Here is a 23,488-nt window from a genome sequence, read left to right on the forward strand (position 1 = left end):
TGACTCCAATATCCACATCATTAATGAAGATGTTGAACAATATGGGTCCAAGGACAGACCCTTTGGGGACCCCACTGGTCACAGGGCACCATGACAATTGACCTCTGTCAACCACCACCCTCTGGGTCCAACCATGGAGCCAATTTACCAGCCAGTGGATCGTGGTGGATCCAAGGCCACAATTGGCCAGTTTTGCCAAGAAGTGACCATGGGATACTGGATCGAAGGCTTTTTTGAAGTCAAGATATATGGCATCAATCTCTTCTTCTTTGTTCAGGTAATAGGTCACCTGGTCATAAAAGGAAATGAGATTGGCAAGCAAGACCTACCCACAACAAACCCATCCTGGCTATCCCTCAGGTTGTTGGCGTCAGCTAGTCCATTAAGGATGGCCTTTTTCTAAGACCTTCCCCGGGAAAGAGGTCAGGCTGATGAGCCTATAGTTTGCCAGATTCACTTTCCTCCCTTTCTTGAAGATAGGCACCACATTGGCCGTTTGAAACATTGAGTCATTTTTTCCATAAGGAGCCTCTTAATCACCTTCTATAGGAATCAAATCCTTAATAATTTGTGAAAGTTAAGTGAATCCTGTTACCTGATATGGCAATAGGGTCAGATAACAAGCACATCTGATTGTGAATTGTGGGGTAGACTTTTCTTAACTGTGATCTTTTTTTATAATAACATTTGCCTTTTCTTGTAAGTAGGAAAAAAATACACAAATAACACCCCCCCCCCGCTCTGTTAAATGAATTCCAGAAGCATAAATTAGAGAAATTTCCATCCTGAAGCCTGAAGTGTGTTTTCATTTTCTGTGATTGCAGATTTCATGGGTTTCAGCAGGTGATTATGCAAAGATTAGTACAGAAAGGTTATTAAGAGATTTGAGATGAAAATTGGTTTTGTGCTTGAAATGGTGCCTAAGCACTATATATCGCTGGTTAGCAGATCAGTGGGATAGAATTTCAAGGGTTTTCACATTACCATTTGTTCTCTTTGGGGTTAATGAAATGGTAGAAAAACTATCTTTCACCAATAAGAATAACCTTAGAGGGCCAAATAATGATCAAACAGAAGATTAATAATCAGTAAAACTATTACTGCTGTTTAACAGTGTAGTATCTCCCCAATATTCACATATGGAAGAGACCATCTGTGCTTGAATCTCCCCTGCAGGAAAGGGATTAGTTGTCTCTATTTCATCATCCTCCCACTGCTTCTCAGGACACTACAGAGAACTTTTCATAGGGCCAAGGACCTATACTAGGCCAGCAGAAATGAGAATGAGATGTCTGTTGTCTCCTTTCCAATTGCAGTAATTTTATCTCCAGGCTACATTAACTCTTGCATGGTTTCCTTTCTGCTCTTGCGTCTAACTTAAGGGAAGGTTTGAAATCTTGGAAGATGTGTGGGAAGCCAGGTTCTGTGCTTCTAAGTAGACGCTATTGGACCTTCCTGGTTCTTGAATACCAGGAGGGCTTGGGGCCTGAACTTTACTTCTAACCTGGGGCAGTAACAGTATTCAAGGAAATCTCCCTAAGTGGGTGCATCATATATTTTGCTTTATTTTTTCCCATGAGACAGTTAATCTGACTCTCAACACCAAACCAGTAGAAGGAGCTTCAAGTTATTTAAGGGCTCTACTCTAAGGAACTTCAAGGATCAGAAGAGAAGGAGCTGAGGGGCATATGGGGGGGCATGTGACAAAACAAATCATGCTCTCTAGAGTACTGTTGCAGACTCCAGGTCAGCATCTCATTAGGTGTCCTTTAGGTAAACATCCCAAAATATGGGAGGTGGTTCATAACTAGACTTCCTCCATGGGAACACCAAAATTTTCTGTCCTCCTGAAGTCCCCTGGCACAACACATGAGGGAAATGAGCTCACTGGTTCACCCTGGAGGAAGATGAGCATGAACTTCCATCCATATCCGGGCAGCTTGCTAGCAGATATGGTATTAGCTGCCTCTGTAGCATCATGGACCGCTTCATCCCATACAGAACCGTCCATGCATCTGTAACCCGTGTTACAGAAGGAATGCAGAAAGTTGGCTCAATCACTTCACCATCCCTCCCAGTCAGGGTGAAATGGGGTTCCTGGTAGGCCTGTGCGAATAGGGAAGTATTTGATTTGGATCCAGACAATTCGGAGGCCAGTGATTCGATTTGGAGATTTGGATCGCTGTTCCAAATCAATTCAGCCAAATCAGCTTCAGAAGATTCAGCGTTGATTCAGAGAGATTCAGCGATTCGGCCATAGACTATAATGGGGACTCACTGAAATACCTATAACTTTGTCATTTTTTGGCAGCTCTGGATGAAAACAGCAGGGGTGGTAGCCTGTAACAGGGGGCCTCCCCGGTGCTCAGGCAGAAACAGCTCACAAAAGGGACAGAAAGGCTTAAGACAAAGGCTTATATGCTGTTTCTACATCCTTCCCCCAGAGCACTGTGATTGGAAGGGAAAGATCACAGTCACTGGCCAGCTACAGATGTCAGTCTTCCCCCCCCCCGCTCCTCCTCCCTCTTAGTTTCTGTTTCTCTTCAGGACTGCCTTCTCAATTGCAAAATATCCAAATCTTTTTCTGAATCTCTTCTGAATCGATTCAGAGCGTGTTTTTTTTGTCTCCCTATTTGATTCAGATTCGGTGATTCGGCCTCCGAATTGGCACATTTTCTCTAAATCGAACCGGCGACCAGAGCTTCACACGCCACTAGTTCCTGGGAGTAAAAGTGAATTCAGTCCTTGCAGTTTGTCCCCGTTATCTAAATCTTAAAACATTTAAATTCTCCCTACAGTAGAGTTCAGTAGGGTACCTAATTGTCATCTCAGTGAACTAAATTCAGTCTGAACATAATTAACCAAAACTCATACTAAACCCCTTGTTAGTTAGTGGAACTTAAATATCAGTACATTGATGGCCAAAACAGCAATATTAAACTTTGTCCCAAACATTGCACTGATGTGTATAGTAAGTGCTGTGACCTAAGAGGATTTCTTTGAATGTACTAGAAATTAGAATGAAGAATAAAGAAATGAAAACACAAAAACATGCACTCTCATTTACTCCACTACAGTGAAAGTAAATGACTGACAATAATGTCTGCAAATGGAGCAGCCGTTCAGCCTATAATCATTTGTCAGATTGCCTTTCAGGTTGAGGGGATGTTGCTAAGTTAAATTTGGCCCCTGATTTAAAAGTTATGAAATCAAGTGTTTACAAATTCTTAGGCAGGTAGAGCAATTTCCAGGAAATAAAGAAATATATGGAAATGGTACATATGCTAGTGTTTGCCCGTGTGTAAGCATCACAACCGTATTTACTGCATAAGAATCTGAAAATGTTATGGCCTGTGAATTTATTGTGAATAACAACATGGACTAAACTATTTTTGTTGTGCAAAAGGAGGAATGCAAAAACTGTGTTTGTAGTCAACTGGCCAAAATAGAATAAACGATGAATTGGATTTTTCTCTTTCTTTGTTTTTTTCAATTCTGAGATGTTCATAACAAATGGAAGGATTTTTTTTCCCAGTCCCCTCGGCACCACTGATTGCCTGTGTGACTCTGGACAAGTTGCTTAACTCCTCCGTGCTTTAATTCTCCAGCTCTAAAATGGGGATAATGTTACCAACCTAGCTTAAAGGAAGTGATTGTGGGGATAAGTAGAGACAAGACTGTGAGGTGCTCAGGTGATACCGTAAATGGGGGCTGTCTTCAGATGGACTGGGGATGGTGATATTCAGTTGCAATCCAAGTATTTTACAAGGTTGGATGAGTTCCTTTCACCAGCCCATAGTAGGACTGACTCTTCCTTTTGTGCAGAGCAACAGGTAAGAAGAAAGCACAGGAACAACTCAAAGCAAACTTTCACTCTTGGAGCTGTCCCACAAGAAAGCTACTGGAAGACAAACACATCTTGTAGTTGAGACATTTCTGATTATCCCAACGACATGCTGCAATACAATAGCCACTAAAAACCTTTTGAAACTAGATTGCTGCCAGTTGTCATATAAGACAACTTTTGCCTCTGAGCAGTTATCTCCAGTTGCTTCATTACAGTATCTTTGAGAAATTCCAGACATTTTAGGGGGGGAAAAAACCCAAGTGCACAGTCTTATTAATCTGCCAGGCAGGCTTGCATTGGCGTGGTTTGTGTTTCAAATGAGAAACTATTTCATGCATATTCAAGGATTAGTCCACGTGGGTTTATACTAGCTTCTCTCCCAGATGGCAGCACCACTAGGAATTATTACCATTGCTTTATAACTCTGGTAAGCAATTGCTTTCATGCCTTCAAATGTATAAACAGCTTGTTGCAGCAGGTTGGTTGCCACAGTAAAATATTACTGATATTTTGTTCCTTGCTTTCTCTTTCTGGTAGAACACGTACACCAATGCCGACAAGCTCTTAGAGGCTGCAGAGCAGTTGGCTCAGACTGGGGAATGTGATCCTGAAGAGATCTACAAAGCAGCCCGGCATCTGGAAGTGCGGATTCAGGACTTTGTCCGGAGAGTGGAACAAAGGAAACTTCTCCTGGACATGTCTGTCTCCTTCCATACCCACACCAAAGAGGTAAGATGCGCAGGACACACTTTCTCTATTGCATTATGGTGCAATGCAGACAGATCCACTCTGTACAAACAGAAAACTCAGAGGTCACAAGAGAACGGTTCCATTGCACAGGACAAGTGCAGGTTCCTGATTTAGTTGCTTTGGAGGCGTATGTCATAGCCGCAGTCGAGAGGAAACAAGATGTGTTTAAAACCCTTTGGTGCATGTTATGGAACAATAACAAAGTGGGATACAATCTATAACAGATGTAACAACAGTAAATCTGTACTTAAAATAGGTCGCTAGTGCAATAAGGAGCCAGGCATACTAGGTTTGAAAGCTTTTAGTAAGACCATTGGTTTGGATGAATTGGTTAGGTATACACATGCCTGCAATGTAATATGTGGTCCCTGAGGAATCCCCTTTTAATGTAGCATTAATTAATGCCATGGTTACTGAGTGTTACCGGGGGGGAAAAAGGATGTTTAACAAAGCTGATTTTCATTTTCCAAATGAACCGTAATGGTCACAAACCACATATATGCGTGGTTTTCAGTGACTCGGTGGAGACCTGAATAAATGCTGTTTAGTGTAAGTGAAAAACATTCAGAGATAAGGCCGTCTCAACAGAGATACTGTGGACAAGACATCAAATGAGAGGCCACTGGGGAGGTAATTAAAGCATGCTTCGCATTTTTCTGTAGACCAAAGGCCATTCTGTGACGAGTGACTTTTAAAGATAGGTTTTCTTCCGAGGGAGGTGGAATTAGTGAGAATCATTGTTTTCATGCGCTGTAGCATCTGTTTGCAACAGCACGCTTGATCCATAAATATGCTCTGAGAAGTTGAAGGCTTTCCCCATGTTAGCTGAATTACAGGCTACAAACAAGTTGTTTAGGAAAAGCTTCAGCAGAGTCTGAGAGCCTGAATAATCAGAAGGCTGATGTTGGAGGTAGTCAGATTTGCACTTCATCCCTCGTTTATATATATTAAATATCAGCCAGGGCTTTCATTGGTTGGCAGAAAAGGACAGACAAGGATGCCCATAAAGGTCCTGATTCTGTGATGTATTAACATGCATCTCTAACTTTAAGCCCACCTCGTCTCTCGTTGACTTCAAGCACTCCTTTGTGCCAAGTTAAGCATGTGCTTAAACACTACTGAATCAGGGCCATAATTTTTAGATATGCCTCTTGTGTCCAATGCAGGACCACGTGCCCGCAGTGTAACTAAGAGGAGCTGGTCCTGCACTGGACACAAGAGCCATATCTACCTTGTCCTTACTAGTATTGCCACCTCCTATCTGAGAAGCAGGACTGGGGTTAGCCACAATGGGAAACGTTATTGGCACAAGGCGTTATTTCATAACCGTTTCCCATTGTGGCTAACCCCAGTTCAGCTTCTCAGATAGGAGGCGGCAATGCTAATAAGGACAAGACTCTGGGAAGCTACCTGTATTCTAGGACCAGCTACCAAACTGGAATTTCACTGCAATGTGATGAATCTTGCTCACGGTAACATTCAGCCTGGGATGTCTGTATCACTAAAGCCCGATATAGGATCTATGCAGAGAAATGGAGCAGCTGCTCTGGAGTGCCCATGCCAGCCCTACACCAGCAGAAATAGTCTGTACAAGCCCCTGTGGCAGGGACACAGAGAAGTCCAGTGACAGCAGATGAAAGGTTGGGGCATAAATTCACATTTATGGATATCCAGAGACTCTAAATAGCCTTTGGACAAAGGGGCTGTAGATATTATTTCAGTCCACAGAGACCCCAGGAGCCTGGGGGAATGCTTAGTAATGAAACATAGGGGAAGCCTTCACTTCTTGGCACTTCCTTCATATAGGGTGCATCTACACATGCAGTTATCCCAATGCAATAAACTCCAGTGCGGTTTATGCCAGAGTCAGCTGCTCCCAGGCACAACATTTACACGTGTGCCTGGGGTTGCAGCAATTCAAGCCAGGCTGGCAACAGGGTTGGAGGGGGTTAGGTCCAGGCTCCAGGTGGTGGCATTAGGCAGTGGAGGGGCTGGCTGAAGCATGAGGGGCTACAGTCAGCAGGCAGCCCCCCCACTGTAGCAGCCTTATGCCCCAGTCACCATCTGCACATGCGTTGCAGTGGCATAAATTATTCCACCTTAGGATAATACTTGTTCTGGACAATACTATCCTACGGCAGAGTTAATTAATTTACTGCATCCTAATATGGGCACACATATAGGCAGTGACATTTTACTATGGAGCTAAGTAGTCAACGCTGCTGTAAAGCGCAAGTGTAGGTATACCCATAGAGCCCAAATATTCTGATTTTGTGGGGATTGACTGAACTTCATGCCCTGTCTTTGCCTACATCATAATTCTAGCAGGTTTGTATAGCTTAAAAGCACTGGTGTGAGGTACGTGGACCCAACAGCATATTTTGTGCCAGAAAAGTATACTAAGGAAATTGGTGTGGCTTCAGTGTTCGTTTGCCAGGCACAGGGCACCCCATACAGGCAGTTCTTAAGAAGGCTTAAGAGTGAATTGATGCAAAGGGCAAAATGTTAAAACAATAGAGTCAAAGCACCTGCTTGGATCTGGGTTTGCCTGTTTATGTTTAAAAACAGGTTGACCTTAATGCAAATGACTTATGACTTGGCATCACTTGGACCTTGAGCTTTATTGTCAAGTAGAGATTTAATTAATACAACTGCTGTTTTTCAACAGGGTTGTAAAACAAATAGCAGACCGTTTCAAAAATGAAAGGAATTGGATTCCTTTGCCATCTTTCTCTCCAGCAGTGTTTAAATCCTTTGCCCATAATTGCCTCAACCTACCTTACTTTAGTGGACATGTGTTCAAGAAACGTGCAGGCTCTGTAGCCTCTGAAATGCGGCCCCCACGCACAGTGAGAACACCCGAGGCCTCACGGTGCCCGACTGGAGTGAAAGCCAGGAATCTGCCGCTCTAACAACTGTGCAGTCTCCATTCCACCTTAGATACATAAGGCAATGTTCATTTATGACCATAAGTATAAACTCATATTTAGCATACTGTTGTGTACTTACTTGGCTTTCAATCCAACAGAAAATAAACATTAGGGTCCAATTTTAGAGTCGGCACTTAGGGCTTATCTGGTAAAATTCCACTGGAGATCATGGATGTTTTTAACTGAATGGTGGAAGATGTTCAGACCCAGCTCTTAAATTCCAGCAGATGTCTAGGAAAAAAAATCCTAGTGGCATCAGTAATGTATTTGGTCATCTGAGCTCCATAGCTGCTATATTTTGCAGGAACATTCCAGTTATAACGCCATCACAGCCTTCTGTGCTAAACGATACCGCTCGTTTGCATTGCCGTGCATTTTACCGGGGCCATTCACTTCTTTAGCCTGTGAGCTCCTCAGAGCAGGGACTATGCTGTTTTTTTAGCATGTTAAACAGGTCTTCCATACCCTTCACACTTTACATCATGGCATAAATCATTTACAAATAGCTAACGATAACCATTATTAATTTCAGCCCCCAGTTTCTTAACATTATTCTTTAGATAGTTAAAAACAAGTGTTACTTTTCCATCCGTAGAAATGAGCAATTGGCATAGTGTTTTCTTGGCAATAATGCAAGAGACTGTGGTCCAGACCTATTCGTCATCTGAGTTTCTCAAATTCTCATTAGTTTTTGATATATGAATCTACTGAGACATAGAATTGGCTGGAGAGACTTAAGTAGAAAGAAATCAGTCCTTCTGAGACCACCTTTATGGAAATACTCTGAATGTCATCCTGATTAACATATATCCTTGGGCAGTCTCTCTAACAGAGAAGAATTACCTATCTGATGTGATAAATGCCAAAGCCACGTGACTAATTGCATTCATCATGTACCTCTGACAGCATCACCTGCACTCTGCCCGTCAGTCTGTCTCTGCTTCCCGTGGCTTCCATATTTCCCAACACCTGAACGGCTTTCAACAGTTCCCAACTAATAAAAAGAACAGTTTGCCAAAAAAAAAAAAATCCCTTCCCGTGTTTCTTCTCTCCTGCCAGAAATTACATTGTCTGAAAACACAGGGCAGTATTTAGTCCTGGATCAGTAGCTGTTTTTAAGGAGGGCTGTATATGATGTTCTCACTCTGTTGGATGGGGGAGACTCCAAAAACTGCTTCCTGCATGTAAAGGGCCCCCCTGAGATCCTTATATTGGACTCTGACCAGGTGAAGGTAATGAAAAATAGTAGCAATAAAACATTTAAAAGTCTAAGAGAGCACTAAAATAGTGTCCCTGGAAGAATATGTGGCATATACTGAAAATGTGATATTTCTTGTGCAACATAAATGTTTCAGTGGCCTGAATTTAAGATGATCTGCATACATCACTCCCACTCACCATTCATGAGGAATGCAAGCTCACACGTTCCCAGGCACATAAAACTTTTCTACAATGTGCCCCACTATCCTCATACATTACAGGGCATCTAAAAAGATCATGATAAACAATTTTCATACCCTTTTAGACCAAAGGGTCTGGATATTTCTGATCCCAAGAGCAGAAAGGTGTGGCTTTGGGACTCAAATCCAATTACCCATATGCCAGAATAGAATGACAAATTATTACCGGTGGGTTCTCAAGATAGGGGCTTTTTGTTACCTTATACATGAGTCGTTGCCCTAAGGCCTTTTGATGGTGCTTGAGCTTAGGTTTTTGGCTGAGATCTGCAGGTTTCAGGGACTCTTGCAGCAAATTACGCCAGTTTTCTGTTATTTGGTGTTTTTTATAAAGTTTTAGCTACTAGAAATGGAGAAGCAGGCGAGTCTCAACATTTTTGTTTTCATGTTTTTAGTGAGTTTCTAGACGTCCTGGTTTTGGAGAAAAGCTTGAATCTGTGACTCCAGGGTCAAAAAACGGAAGCAAATTCTAAGAAGCCATTTATGATGTTTTTGTTTGAATCTTGTGATCTGAGGCTTGGCTCATGTTTTTTTGATGCTTGCAGTTGACAGCACTCTGCGTACAACGTGCAAAGATAAAGAGATGCTGCAAACAACTTTGTATAATTAATAATGTCTGAATGCTCTTGTATAATCAAGTACTCACTTAGCACCTTGTAAATGCCATTTCTTTCCCTGCTGATTTTGTTCTCTGTTTCCTGAACATGGTGTTTTCTCCCCTTGCTTAGAGCAGCAGGAACTCTCGTCCCCACCTGTGGTTCACATTTCTGTCTGCGTGCCAGCAGCGCTGATGTTTTCAAGCATGAATAAAACATGCCTCGGAAGAGTTTTTGCTCATTAATTACTGAGAGTAGCATGCACAAAGGCACATATAAGTGCTTATGTGTGTGTCTTTTTGTGAACGAGCATGTATACACAGTGATTCTCAGCCCGGATGCTGAGGTACTATGGTGTGCCGTGAGATCTTTGTAAGGGTGCCATCCAATAGCAGCACTGTTGGATGTGCCAACACCTACACATCATTCATAGATTTCATGAGAGATTTCAAATAGGAATCCACAGTGCCAAATCATCCTGACCTGGTCTGAGCTTTCTGCGTTCTTTGTAGTAGAAGAATTGTTTTATTATTGTTCCATAGTCAAAAAATGAGCAAAGGCTAAGAGCTGGCATTTTCTAAGGGGTGCCCTGAGTCTAATGGGAGGCGCCTTGAGCCTAGAAAGGTTGAGGACCACTGGGATAGACGTACATGCTCCTCTTGCTGTACTGGGCTTCATGGATGCTACCAGCTTGTAGGCGGAGAAAAGGGGAAGGGGAGGTTGTCTTCTTCTGTAGCGCTGGGAGGCTGGCCACAGTTCAAGTAGAGGATTTGTGATGGGGAAGCATTGATGCTCCTGCCAGTACATAGAAAACTCAGAGGCTCCTGGAGGGAGTGCCTTGTTTCTCCACTCAGGTCATAGCATTCTCCAGATGTGGGGTTGGGAAGGTGGGAGGGAGGGAGCTGGGCTGTCTTTTTATTGTGTTTTTTCTATTGACCCCTAGATTTCAGAAGCAATCCTCACTTGTGTGTACAAATGTCATCAAACAGCATGCGAGACAGTGGCTTCTCAGATCCCCAGGGATTAGCCCCATGCAATGTGTGTCCAGTTCACTCCAAACTGGTGGTGTTGATTGTGATTCCAACCTTGCCTTTCACTTGTTTCAACCCTTTGTTTTTTGTGTCCCAGCTGGTGAATGTTGCAATTTCAGGATATTTTATTGTAAAGCTGCAGTTTTAAACAGCTGTCCTGTCTAGCATTGGGGCAGACAAGCTCCCCCTGCTGCATCTCCAAGACCGTCTTCCTCCAAAGTTTCTCACTCCTGTTGTGTTCCAGTGAAGCAGGTTTCTCCTTCTCCGTGCTGCTGGAGATGGAAAGAATGGGAGAGCAATGCTGTCAAGTTGCAGGTCTTACCCTAGCACCAGAGTGACGCCCGACAGAAAGAAAAAGTGATGCCAGGGCAGGTTCGTTCAGCCCTGGCACCCCCAGGTTGGAGCATGTTCAACAACTCCCTGGGGCTAGTGTGGGCACAGCCCGTAGAAGTTGTGATGGGATGAAGCACTGTCAATACATGCTGAGTCTCGAAGACCGCGTCTGCCATACGTGTGTGACTTACAATTCAGCAGACACTTATAAGTTGACCAAATTTGGGTAAATTTTCACAAGAATGACTACAGGCACATTTCTGACCCCAGGGCTAGCTCCTGCCAAACTGGGAGTCCTTGCTAGTAAGCATGGAAGCTCTGGAGCTTCTCAACAAATGGTTGCAGGAATATTTTGTTAACAGAGGCAACCCAGCTTGTATTCCTCCCCCTCTCCTCCGAGCTCTTTCTCAGAAAACAATAACTGAACCATTTTAGCTAAAGTGTCTTCAGAAATTTCAGCCTTGGGTTGATACCTGGTAAGGGAAATTTCAGCATGAGCAGTTTAAGTCAGACAAAGTTATGAGCAACTGAAAGCAAAGTCTTATAACGTAAAGTGTCAGGCAACCTTAACTATATATATATATATAGTATATATTATACTATCTGCAGGCATGTGTATGCACATGCACATGCACACACAGCTCCTCAGCCCACCTTACGCACACATGTAATCCTGTTGATATTAGTGGAACTGCTCAAGTGAGTAATGGGAGCAGATTTGTGCCATGATGTAGAACAAATAATAGCTCATCACCGAAGACTTTACTAACTTACCTGCTTTTGTTTGATAGCTATGGGCTATGAAATTAAATTCACTTAGCTTGTCAGGCTCTGTAATTAGGAGGGCTATTCCACAGAGTTGTTTAATTTTAACAGAGCTTCGCTTCCATCCGATGATAGAGTTACTGGGAATCTGAAAAGCTGAACGCGAGTTCGTTCAAGATCTGCTGCTGTCGACTCGAAAGAACAGAACAGACGCCGGCGGAATGAATCAACATTAATCACAGAACAAACACGACAGCATTTCTAGGAGAGTGTATCATTCTGCTATTCCTCTTCGTTTGACCCAGAGTTCACAATTTATTTTGCCCCACACGGTAATTTATTGCTTGAATGTAACTGTTACTATCGACAGTTTTTGGAGACCATTCCCATCAAGTGGCAGGGGGCTGCAAGGCAGGGGATAACTGATGCAGCGGCCACTGAGCCGTCAGCTCCTGGGCGCTCTGGAAAAGTCCTGCTTTCAGCATGAGCAGTTTAAGTCAGACAAGGTTATGAGCAACTGAAAGCAAAGTCTTATAATGTAAAGTGTCAGGCAACCTTAACTATATCTGCAGGCATGTGTGTGCACGTGCACACGCGCACACAGCTCCTCAGCCCACCTTACGCACATACCCGTGGTTCTGTCTTGCATGCCTGATTTTTAGTCCACTGGTTTTCTCAACGCTGTAGCCCCCTCCTTCATAGCACATTAAAAAGTGTCAGTCACTCCAAGAATGACCACAGCTAGCTTTTCACACATAATATTCACTGGTTTGGTATTTGATGCTCTTGGGCATTTCAGAGCTTGCATCAAATGTTGTGTGTCTTGCTGAACAACTGCAAGTCTTGCTTCTCAGATGGCATAAAAGTCCCTGCTGGGAGTCTCAAGGCCACCTAGTTTGTCTTTGGAAATATCGTCCCTCTTTGAAAACCATGAAGGACCAGACCTTCAGTTTACTCCAGCCGAGTTATGACTCTTGCCTCCTCAGGGCCTTCGACCAGCATACTGTGGCTTAGCATCTTTGTGGGCAGAAGACTCTGCTCTTGAGGGGATAAAATCAACGCTTTTGTGATGAGATGAGTTTCAAATCAATGGTGGTTGCTTGAAGATGCCCTGATCTTCACACATTCCCAAGGAAGAGGGATGAGGGAGCAAAGAATAGATGAAGTGGTCCCAGCACACAGCCAATTGATACAACACACAGTAACACGCAATGGTTTTCCTAGGCCGTGTGTAGATGAAACGAGCTGTGAGCTAAACAGGACTGGAGCAGAAGCTTCCAAGACTCTTCTCTGGAGACGGCAGTAACAAAATACTGTTCTCGATTGAATAGTTGGAGATCGTTGGAGCTCTGCTTAAATAATTCAAATGATATATGCATATAAGTTCACATAAGCTCAGCTCGAGGCACCATCAGCTGATTATTCAGGAGTATCCAAAGCAGGAACGAATCCAAGCTTCAGATACACGTGCATTGCTTCCTTTGACTTCAGATCTCGGACTGGTGGAAATGCCAGGAGATGCCAGAAGGTCCCGGTCTGGTTAAAGCTCTCACGTGATGAGCATGGGTAGCAAAACTCTGCATACAGGACAGCCTGATTGGCAAATCTGGCTGTAGGTCCAGTTCATTTTTATCTAGAAATAAAGTTCTTTTCCAAAGGATTAAGGAGCTGAGAATCAGAGCTGTGGTATCCTGGCAGCCCGATGTGCTCCTGATCAGAAAAGTCTGAAATGTGGCCAGGCCCCTACTGAAAAAAAATTCTGCCATCTGTGATCTCTTAAAAAAAAAAGCCAGCTAGAGCCAAAAGCTTGTAAATAAAACTATATAGGCAACATTTCAGTAAGCATGGCAAGCAGTGGGGCAGAGCCAGCTGCGTCAAAGTAACTTTCCCACTCTCCTGCCACAAGATTTTCTTGGCTTCCTATCAAACATGACACATTTTCACTATGCACTACATAGTCCTCCTTCTCCTTTCACTCATCTGTGATTTTTCTTGGATCATCATTACAATTGTACCTCCCTCCCTTCCTCACCCTCATCTGACCAGGTGCTACCTGGTTTAATCCTGCAGGTCCCCTGGCCTTCACAACTCCAGAACTTCATTCTGCAGCCGCAGCGTGTTTTATGTGGCCTTCTATGGGTCAGCACACTTTTTGAACATGTCCTTTTTTCGGACATTAAAGGCTACATTAAATTGATACCCCCACATTTTGGAGAGGAGGGTTTTCCCAGATTCAGTGTCTGAGCTTACAGCACTATCTGAAGTATTCACAGCCAAGAGTACAGGCTGCCAGTATCTACAGCAGTTTCCTTATTTATCAGTCTTCATTAAAAGCATACTATGAATTACTGATTTTCCCAGCACTCAAATTCATCTTCCATTCCCCATTAAGTGCCAGTGTCCCATGCACTCTATGGCCCCTGACAGATGTTAATTTAAAGGCATGATGGGATCGGATGCAGGATCCCAATAATTTCACCTCCTGCCATGCCACACATGTCACATCACCGCTAGAAAGTAGCAGTCGGGCGCTCCCAGCCTCTGGAGCACACGGGAGTCTTGAAAGGCTCGAGTGTGCTCCAGAGGCTGGGAGCACTAACCACACATTCAATTAAAGTCACGATAGGAACTAGACACAAAGTTATCATACATATTTTGTGTAATAATTTTGCTGCTTATTCCCGGTTTTATCGCACCATTAATTGAACAAACATGTGGCCAGGTCACTATTTAAGATGTGATTAACTAGTTAATCACGTCTTAAGCGTAAACTGCATAAGAGCCCTATAAGATCAGTTCAAACAGTCAAAGATAGTTTAAACTGATAGATTGAACAGGACTCTTTGTTTAAAGACATTCAAAGCAGTTTATTTAATCCTCAGAAAATTTTTACAGAGGGATTCAAAATTGTTGCAAATGATTTATTTGTAAAATTCAGAGTGGGAAGGAGTCACAAAGGAGCTGCAAATTGTGTTACATTCAGCAAAGGGTAGGGAAAGTGTAGCGAGAAAGGGATACTGATATTCCTGGACTGAGAAGTTATAACAGATGTAGAGCCAGAGAACAATTACTGTAGTTTAGAGTAGAAACCTCACGGCACTTCCCCTATCTGGATAAACCACTGATGCCTCAGCGCATGGCTCTGCAGCTGTTAGACACTCCCCCAGTACCAGATCCTCCTTTTGTGCTAACTTCAGTGACATTTCTCCAGATTTACACCACCATGGCTGAGTGCCAGATTTGGCCTGCTCTGCAATTTCTGCAGTTAATTGCCTCCAGATTCATAATTACAGACAACTTAAATTAAAAATAAAACAGTCCTTACAGGGAAAGACATTTTGCAATTCATGATGATAGCAAGAGAACCACAGAGCACGAAAATCTGACTCCTCTGTAAAGCTGCCTTCATTTTGCAGGGTGGCCAGCCCCTGAAATACCTATACACATCCTTGGGGTAATGGATCAATATGCTCCCTTGATGCAAGTGTAGTTGCCAGAAGCACATCCGCCTCGAGAAGAGATTATTCTGTGTTGTATCAGTCTGGGCCATGCAGAACTTGGGAAGAAAAACCCATCAGATGTCTAAGCATTGCAAATTCTTTTGCCATCGGCAAGGATACTAATTAAAGCTCTTCAGCATACAGAATCACCAGATGCAGCCTAGCCAAGCATGAATGTCAAGAAGTTGGCGAAGGAAAGAGAAAGCAAGTAGGTTAAGAAGGGATAAGATCCTCTCTTCACAAACTGTTCTCTTCCCTCCTCGCGTCCTTCCTTCACGAGCGTGCTGGTGGTGTCCGCCTCGCTGAGGGACGTCACTGCTCAGCCGCGTCTCCTCGTGGAAGTTGCTCGTCGTGGCATTTTGGAAGCGGTGTCTAGTCACAGCTCTTCCTGTCAGACAATGTACCACGGATATCACTTCATCGTGGAGGCCTTCATCGTGCGACATGACCAGTGGCATCCAATCACTAACATTTTAGCACTTGATATATTTTTGCTATTGCTATTGATATATTTTTGCCATAGTGTATTGCTAATGATTTCTGTCTGCTGTATTGCACATCCAGGCTCTTTGTGAATACCATGCAGACACATAGCAACAGTTCCTTGAATTTAAAAATACAGAGCATATTCAGAGGACTGTGTGAACATAAGCTAATGAATACTCACAATTACAGTGACGTATAATCACCACTTTAACATTGTGGAAACTGAAGTCGAAAGAAAAAGCAATGCCCCAAATCCACACAGTGAAGCCATAGTTTACCACAGATCTTAAGCAGGTGCCTAAAGTGAAGCACATGCTGAAGTGCTCTCCTGAATGGACCTAAATCAGGAGAGACAATATCAGGAATAAGAAATGGATACAGCTCAGCCCTATGTTCAGTATTTCAGACCATGGGACCCCCTCCTGCATACTGTGATACAATGAGGTGCTACTATTCAAAGTGGGTTCCTGTGCACTTGGCTTATAGGAAGCAGTGGCGATGCATAAGGGGTACAAGGAGGTGCACGTCCACCCCCTGAGCGTGCTGGTGCACCCCCTGACCGACCACATTCACACTTAGGCGATGGGCAGGGGGGCGGGCAGGAGTGCCAGTGCTACTCCCCTGCAAGCGCTGGCCGGGGATTAGGAGCACCATGGTCACTTTGCAGTCTCCCCTGTTGGTGAGACTGGCCATAGGGAGATCCTCCCCTGGTGGCTGCCTGGTGGCTGGGGGGGAGGGGGGCACATGCTCCCCTCGACTAAGGTGGCACCAGTTGCCCATGTTAGGAAGAGAAAAACATTGATAACTTGACCTGTCTTTCTCTGGAGAGATCTGTTATATTTTCTCACCGTGACTTGTTTCCTTTTCCACACACATCACTGAAGTCAGTGCAATTCCATCAGTACAAATCATATCTGAGCGCAGAAGCCACATATTTGCTTTATTTCTTTCTGAATACTGTTTTAGCTCCTTGATCCAATAGCCGTTAACCAACTGGGCTACCAAAGACATCCATTTTGGGGGTGCTCATCTATCTCCTATCTGACCTTCTTGGCTAGGGACAGAAGTAACACATAAAACTGTATAAGCAATCAGGAACCAGCTCAAAGCTGTAACACAACAGAAGTTCAGTGCATATAAAGCGGTTTTAAAATGGGCAAACCCAGTTTAAGATAAACCTGGTTGGATGTAGTAGATTTAACTAATATAGATTAACCGGTCTATGGAATTGCTGGCCCAGATTCCCTCCTGACTCAAATTATGTACCAGTCTCGCAGCATCCCAGGATGCATCGGGAACCCCACTTACCCCCTTGCAGGGCAGGCAGGCTAGACTCAGCTATACTGTCTGCTCTGGCTGAGCCAGGGCCAGCCCTGCCCCATGGCTGTCACAAACCCGAGGCAGCAATGCCTCTGTACCCCAGCCTTTACTTGTCAGTCGTATGGAGCGGGGGGCTGGGTGGGCAGGGCAACAGAGCTGCCCAGCCTTGGCCCCAAACCTCATTTGCAAAACTTGCCCCTGCCCCTCCCAAGACAGACTGGCACAAGTCACTAACACGCAGCGGGAGTGGGGAAAAGAGTCTTCCCAGCTGGGGTGAGGGATTTCCCCACCTGGCCCAGCCAGCTCCGTAGAAAGAAGGACTGGGCCCTGCTGCCTGGTACAAGTCCCCAGAGTTGCTCGTGCCAGGCTCCAGCAGGACACACCAGACAGCCCAAAGCAGACTTGCACTGGGCAGCAGGGATGGGAGCACTCCATAGGTGGCAGGATCAGGCCCCAGTGCAAGTTCCCTGGGCCGGCCAGCGCATCTTGATTGAATTGATTCAGCCTCGGGCTTTTTGACTCTCTGTACTTAGCCTTTAAGTTTTGGTTTGTGCACTCAGAGCTCCCTGGCTAAGGAGGAGATTCTCCCTCCTCCTCCTGCCCCACGTGGATGAGCGGCTTGGCTGGGAAGCAAGCTTGAACGCCCCCCACCTTCCGGCCTGGACCAGTGCAGGCCTCCACCTGCCTTTCCCAAGTCAAAATTGAGCTTATAGAAACCTGCAAAGATTAGATTAATTCTGCCTCGGGCTTTTTGACTGTCTGTACTTAAGTCAGCTGCCTATTTCCTTTAATGCGCCTGTTTTGAATGATTAATCCAAATGTAAAGAGTCACAATAGTTATCATGGATTGTGGTATTCAATTTACCAGCTTCTCATCCTGCTTTTTACAAGCATTGTCACTAAATACTGTTAAAATGCTTTTTGGGGGACTCCGAGTCAACAATGGTGTTTAAAAATAACCACGTTCAACGCTGGCATAGCGCAGAATCGAATAGTTATTCTAATCACGCAGTCAAGGTTTTCTTAACAATCTCTTATAGACTTAGTTTTTTGCTTAAAGTGGTCCCTTGCTCTAAGTCAGAGGCATTAATTTCTAGGTAACAGGCACAAACGTCCTTCAAATCTCCAGTAAGTGGTCTCATTAAGTACTTGAGCAAACTGAAGGGTTCTGCATCAGATGAAAAAGCTGAAAATAAAGAGCTGTATTGTTTCTTCAGTTGAGGGAAGCTGCCTACATATTGTAGTAGAGAAGAACAAAGAGGAAGTTGCTACAATACAGAAGAAAAGGGGCAGATGGTCCAAAAAAAAAAGACCTCTTTTTGACAGAGCAAACATCTCATAATCAGGGAGTTGAGACCTTTTATTTTCTTTTTAGAAACCATGGTTGCCTTTAAAAAAATCTACATGCAGCTTTCTCATGGGCATTTAATGCCAAAGATTCCTCCCAGCTGCTTTTGCAGTATAGGACAACTTTTTCACATTGATATAACTTTATAGCTGCAAGTCAGGTTGTTAACTGCTAAAGCACAAGTATTTGCACCCACAGTTTTCTATGCCAAACCCTAAATCAGTGATTTCAAATCAGCAAGCAAAGACAATTGTCTCTGTTCATTCCTTTCAGTTGTTGGGCATTATTGATCTTTTCTGGTTGTATTAGATGCTAAGTGAGATGAAAAGGAGACCATTTTGATTTTGAGGTCCTGCAGATTTTCAGCACTTACTACAAAAATTACAAACAGCTACATGTGCAAATCTTGCTGATGCTAAAAACACAGCTGGAAACCTTGGCTTCCACAAATGTGTACCGGAACCTTTGTTGTGAAATGTGCAGGGTTTCACTGAAAAACAGAGCCTCTGTACTTGTCCTAAGTACACCGGCTGCTTAGGAGTAAGCTACAGCATGCTTTATTCTGACTGGGGAAGCCTTTGGATTTCATCAGTGTCTGATGACTTAGGATCTTAATAGTAAGGGGGGTTGGGTTTTTAATCAACACAGTAGCAGCATAAGTATTAAATGTCAAGCCTGAAAGCACAGAACAAACTCGGTGTGGTTTCTGGATTTCATTTAACCACCAGCTTGAGCTTACACAACAGGGTGCAGCTACACGTGCAATGCATGCAACGTGATAAACTCCAGAGCACTTTGAGCCTGAGTGAACTGCTCCTGGGTGCAATGTCTACACGTGCACCCAGGACAGCAACAATTCGAGCTGGGGTGGACAGTTCCCCTGGCTGGCTGAGCTGACCAGGTGCAATTTGCACCCCCGGTCAATGTCTAGATGTGTGTTTCAGTGCAGTAAAGTACTCCACCATAAGACAGTACTGTCCCTGACAGTACTATCCTGTGGCAGAGTTAATTAGTTTACTGCACCCTAATTCTGGTGCGTATGTAGATGGTGATGCTTTACTGCTGAGCTAATTAGTCAAGTCTGCAGTAAAGTGCATGTGTAGATGCACCCACAGTATTGTAGCATTCACGACGTGACTCATAAAAAGAAAAGACTGAGTGGTAATTTATTCCACTCAAGATTGGTAGTAGCACGACACCTAGGAGGTGTGAAATAACAATCATCTGGACTCCAATTCCCTTTGCAAATTGTTTCTGAACTATCTTCTTAATCTTATTAATACTGACTGGTTCTTTGTATTATAATTTCCCAGGGAGTAGCAGACTCGAAAAGATTAAAACCCTCTGAGCCAAGGATGACCTAAATTCTGATAGCTTTTATTATGTAAATCCTTGAAATCAAAGGTCAACTTCTGGAAAGATCTGAGGTTAATATGAGTTCACATATTCAGGTGCTATCTGAATCATATGCATGACTCAGTGCTAAATGCATGTACTGTAGAAGATTTTTAAAATACTTAATTGATTTAAGAGAATGAGACTCATTATCAGAGGAGATGTGGGCAGGTAGGAGTCTAAATCCCATAGGCTGTCCATGAAACTTTGACTCCTAAATTTCTGAATCACTTCTGAAAACAAGGCTGAAGTCAGTTGGGTACATTTGAAAATATACCTCTTCTTTCGTAAGGACTGTATGTTCAGAAAGTGAGAAACTCCTGGTTGGGGAACAGTTTCTCTCCTTAAAGATATAACTCTCTGTGTGTGTGTGTGTGTGTGTGTGTGTGTGTGTGTGTGTGTGTGTGTGTGTGTGTGTGTGTATTTGCGCGTGCGCACACATGCACGTGTGTACACGTATATATATATTTTTAAGAATACTCTTTGTGCTTTTGGGCTTTCTTTTCTTTTGTACATAGAAAAAACAACCAAGCATGAAGAAAGCAGAAAGCATTCATGAAAACAAGCACCTTGTTTCAAGATGGTTTCCCCACGTACCTTCTTGCTCTCTGTAGTTATCAAATCTTTTACTTAGCCATACATAAGGAAAATCCAGGTACTAGGCAGAGAAGGAAATGTATCTGAGGCTAGTCCTATACAAGTTAATTGTAAAACACCGTATCAGCTCAGATCAGAGTAGGGTTTAGCCCTAAATGTGGATTGAATCTTTAATAAGTATTCAAAATACAACACTTTTGTATGGATTCTTGCACACAAAAAAATGGGTGAATAGTTTGAAAATATCTGCAAATAAATAGCATTCCTTGACAACTGTAGATGGCTAGCACAACTGGAAGAGTTTTAATGGCAGTGGTATAATTTTGACTTGTATAGGAAACTCTTAGGTAACTCATCTACTTTAAAGCATTTTTCCTCTTTCTGCTGGTTTCCCAAAATGTAAGAGCTGGAACTAAAACCTTCACTAAGCCACTGACTTGGTTATTGAAATGTGCTTACCCCCTCTTCCTTAATATATGAATTCAGGCCTTTCAATTCTGTTTGTTTTTACACTAATGTAATACCCACGCTTGTAACATGCATTTTAGCAGAAACTGTCGAAGAATTTTGCACAAATGCATGAACTGAGGAGTACATCACAGTAGCTGTGCAGTAGACAGAATACGCTATTCCTGGACAAACTCAAGGAGAGGAGGTTCGACCAAGATTTCAAGAATAAGTCTGCATGCTTCGATTTTGGGAGAGGGACTCCTGGAAATTTAGCCCCAAACCAGTGGACATCTTTAAAAATGTTTTTTCTAAGGGGGTTGTGAGTAGCCATAAAAAAGTCAGGAAACATCTCCTCGAGGAGCAGCACAGGAAGCTCAGTGACTCAGTTTTCCATTGAGAGCATAGGGTCAGATTTTCTGAATATGTGCATCTCAGTGTAGATCAAGATGAACTCCTGAGAAATAAGTAGAGTTATACCACTGCAAACCTAATATGAGGCTCTGGGCTCTATGTTGTGAAACATGTAGCTTTCTCTGAACGGCTGCTCCTCATCTATTCTGCTTAGATGTGCAGGCTTCATATACTCTTATCAACAAATCATACCGGTTTATGGTCCAGCTGGCCTCCTGAACAGTAACGTGATTTTACCAGCTCCACAGACTCTCCCACGCAAGCATCTCTCTAGTCCTTAATGTGTTTCTCTGCCTCCCTTCAAGATGAATTGGTTTGTAATTGCCAGAAGCAGCAGACAAAATACAGTCTCATCGTTGCCCTGTGCATCGGCTCTGTTCTCGCTGAAATCCCAACAATTCAGCCAGGCGTTTCCTGGTACAGGCCTTGGAGCTGCGGGAAGACCAGCAGAAAATGGGTTAATAGGATGCACATTAAGTGGAAAACATTCGCACATAAGAGCCAATAAGATTTTCTGGCAAATCGCCAGCTCGACTGGTACACTTTTACACCGACTCCTCAAGTCATGCTTGATGGGAAACCGCCGTACATTTTAGAGGGGGTTTGTTCCCGTCTAGGGACTAGGATGTCTGTCATTGTTCGGTTATCCACAGGATAGCTGGCTGCAAATTTTAGTCTAAAACTTAATAATCCCATGATCAAAATGGTTTGGGATTAATGAATCGGTACAAACTTGATAAGGGGTTCGCCGCTGCCTAGTAAAAACACAGGCTTGTCTGAATTCATCCCAGTGCAGTTGGTCCATTAAAAGATATCACCCACGAAGTCCTCACCTCTAGTAAAAACATGCAGCCTATTTCAGTTGGGTGTTGTTAGGTCCAAAAGCCAAATTCTTAGAGACATGATTATGCCTCAGAGATGCTCTATGGGATGCTGCTTGGCCCGACAGAGCTGACCCGGGCTTGATGCATCTTCTTAGGGTTAATGCTGCAGAGCGCTGAATACATGCAATTAGAGGCAAAATCAGTGGGAGTTAAGGGGCTCATCTTCTGTCAAGAAGGGGTTATAATTCGTTAGTTGGATGAAGAGTTAATTCAAACCATACCATTCACTTTAGGCGATGGTGATATATGGGAGACTGAAATGCAAATTGATTGAAAAATGACTGTTTGATATTCTGCTGTGATTGTTTCACTCTGTTGCTTAAAATTCAATTCCACCAACCCGACTTCAGTACCCAACACACCCATTTGGGTTTGAAAACCCAAGCTTACTTGTCATTTAGGATCAGAAATAATGTTCATGTGGAGTCCTGATTAATGCTTTCTGAGCTGGGATTAGAGAATCAAAGGGTTAAGTCTCAACCCCTCTCTCTCTCTCTCTCTCTCTGATTTGTATTTCCTTCCCCTCCTTCACAGCTGTGGACATGGATGGAAGATCTGCAGAAGGAGCTCTTAGAGGATGTCTGTGCTGATTCAGTGGATGCCGTTCAGGAGCTTATCAAGCAGTTCCAGCAGCAGCAGACAGCTACCCTGGATGCTACTCTCAACGTTATTAAGGAAGGGGAAGATCTGATCCAGCAGCTCAGGTAAATGTTCCACCTTGAGGAGCGATGGCAGGAAGCCTGATGAAATGTTGTGCCTTAGGCACTATTTAATGGGGGAATTTAAGTTAGAATTTAACAGGAGGATTTATTCATTTCCTATTATACTTATGATGATGCGGGCTCTCACAATGTTTTATTGAAACTGTGAGAAGTGATTTGTGTAGTCTGACAAGGAAAGTCTACGAATCGGCATGGGCCACTACAGATGATGGATGGGTAGCTCGATAGGCAGCCTAACGTGACTCAGATTAAATGTGTTTCAGGTGAATATTTTAAGTGGGTATTTATGGAAGATTGTTAAATGGTTGTGAGCTGCGGCCTGGTGATTTTATATGATTACTCTTGCCATGTGGAAGCTGCATGCTTCTAAATAAAACATGCGTATTTGTACAACAGGCTACACTCTTTCATGCTGTACAGTATCTTTCCATTTAGCTGTGTCTGGGGGGGGCTTATTCATCCTGTCAAGCAGTGCCTACTATTATCGCTTCAGTTTGCATTGTGAATTAAAACTACTCATTTTAACTGATACAGAATGCATTAGTTGACTGATTGTCTGAAATGTTTCTGCTGTCTTGGTAAATACAAATGATTTAACTAGTATTCATGCCATATAGGAACAAATTTCCCAAACAAATTGAAGTCTGAAGGTCTCTTTCTGCTGCC

The 23,488-nt window shown here is 43.4% G+C and overlaps 1 protein-coding gene across 6 annotated transcripts in view; it reads left to right on the forward strand.

The window, feature by feature from the left end:
• The window catches only part of KALRN (kalirin, RhoGEF kinase), a 750,361-nt gene that overhangs the window by 440,873 nt on the left and 286,000 nt on the right, over positions 1 to 23,488 (forward strand). For all 6 annotated transcript variants that reach the window (XM_019553787.1, XM_019553783.1, XM_019553780.1 and 3 more), the window contains exons 11-12: positions 4,385 to 4,576; positions 22,635 to 22,804. In XM_019553787.1, the coding sequence (XP_019409332.1) occupies positions 4,385 to 4,576; positions 22,635 to 22,804 (362 nt within the window). The remainder of the gene's footprint in view (positions 1 to 4,384; positions 4,577 to 22,634; positions 22,805 to 23,488) is intronic.

The sequence above is a fragment of the Crocodylus porosus genome, unplaced genomic scaffold, assembly GCF_001723895.1.
Source record: "Crocodylus porosus isolate Cpor-Errol unplaced genomic scaffold, CroPor_comp1, whole genome shotgun sequence".
In the NCBI taxonomy this organism is placed as follows: Eukaryota; Metazoa; Chordata; order Crocodylia; family Crocodylidae; genus Crocodylus; species Crocodylus porosus.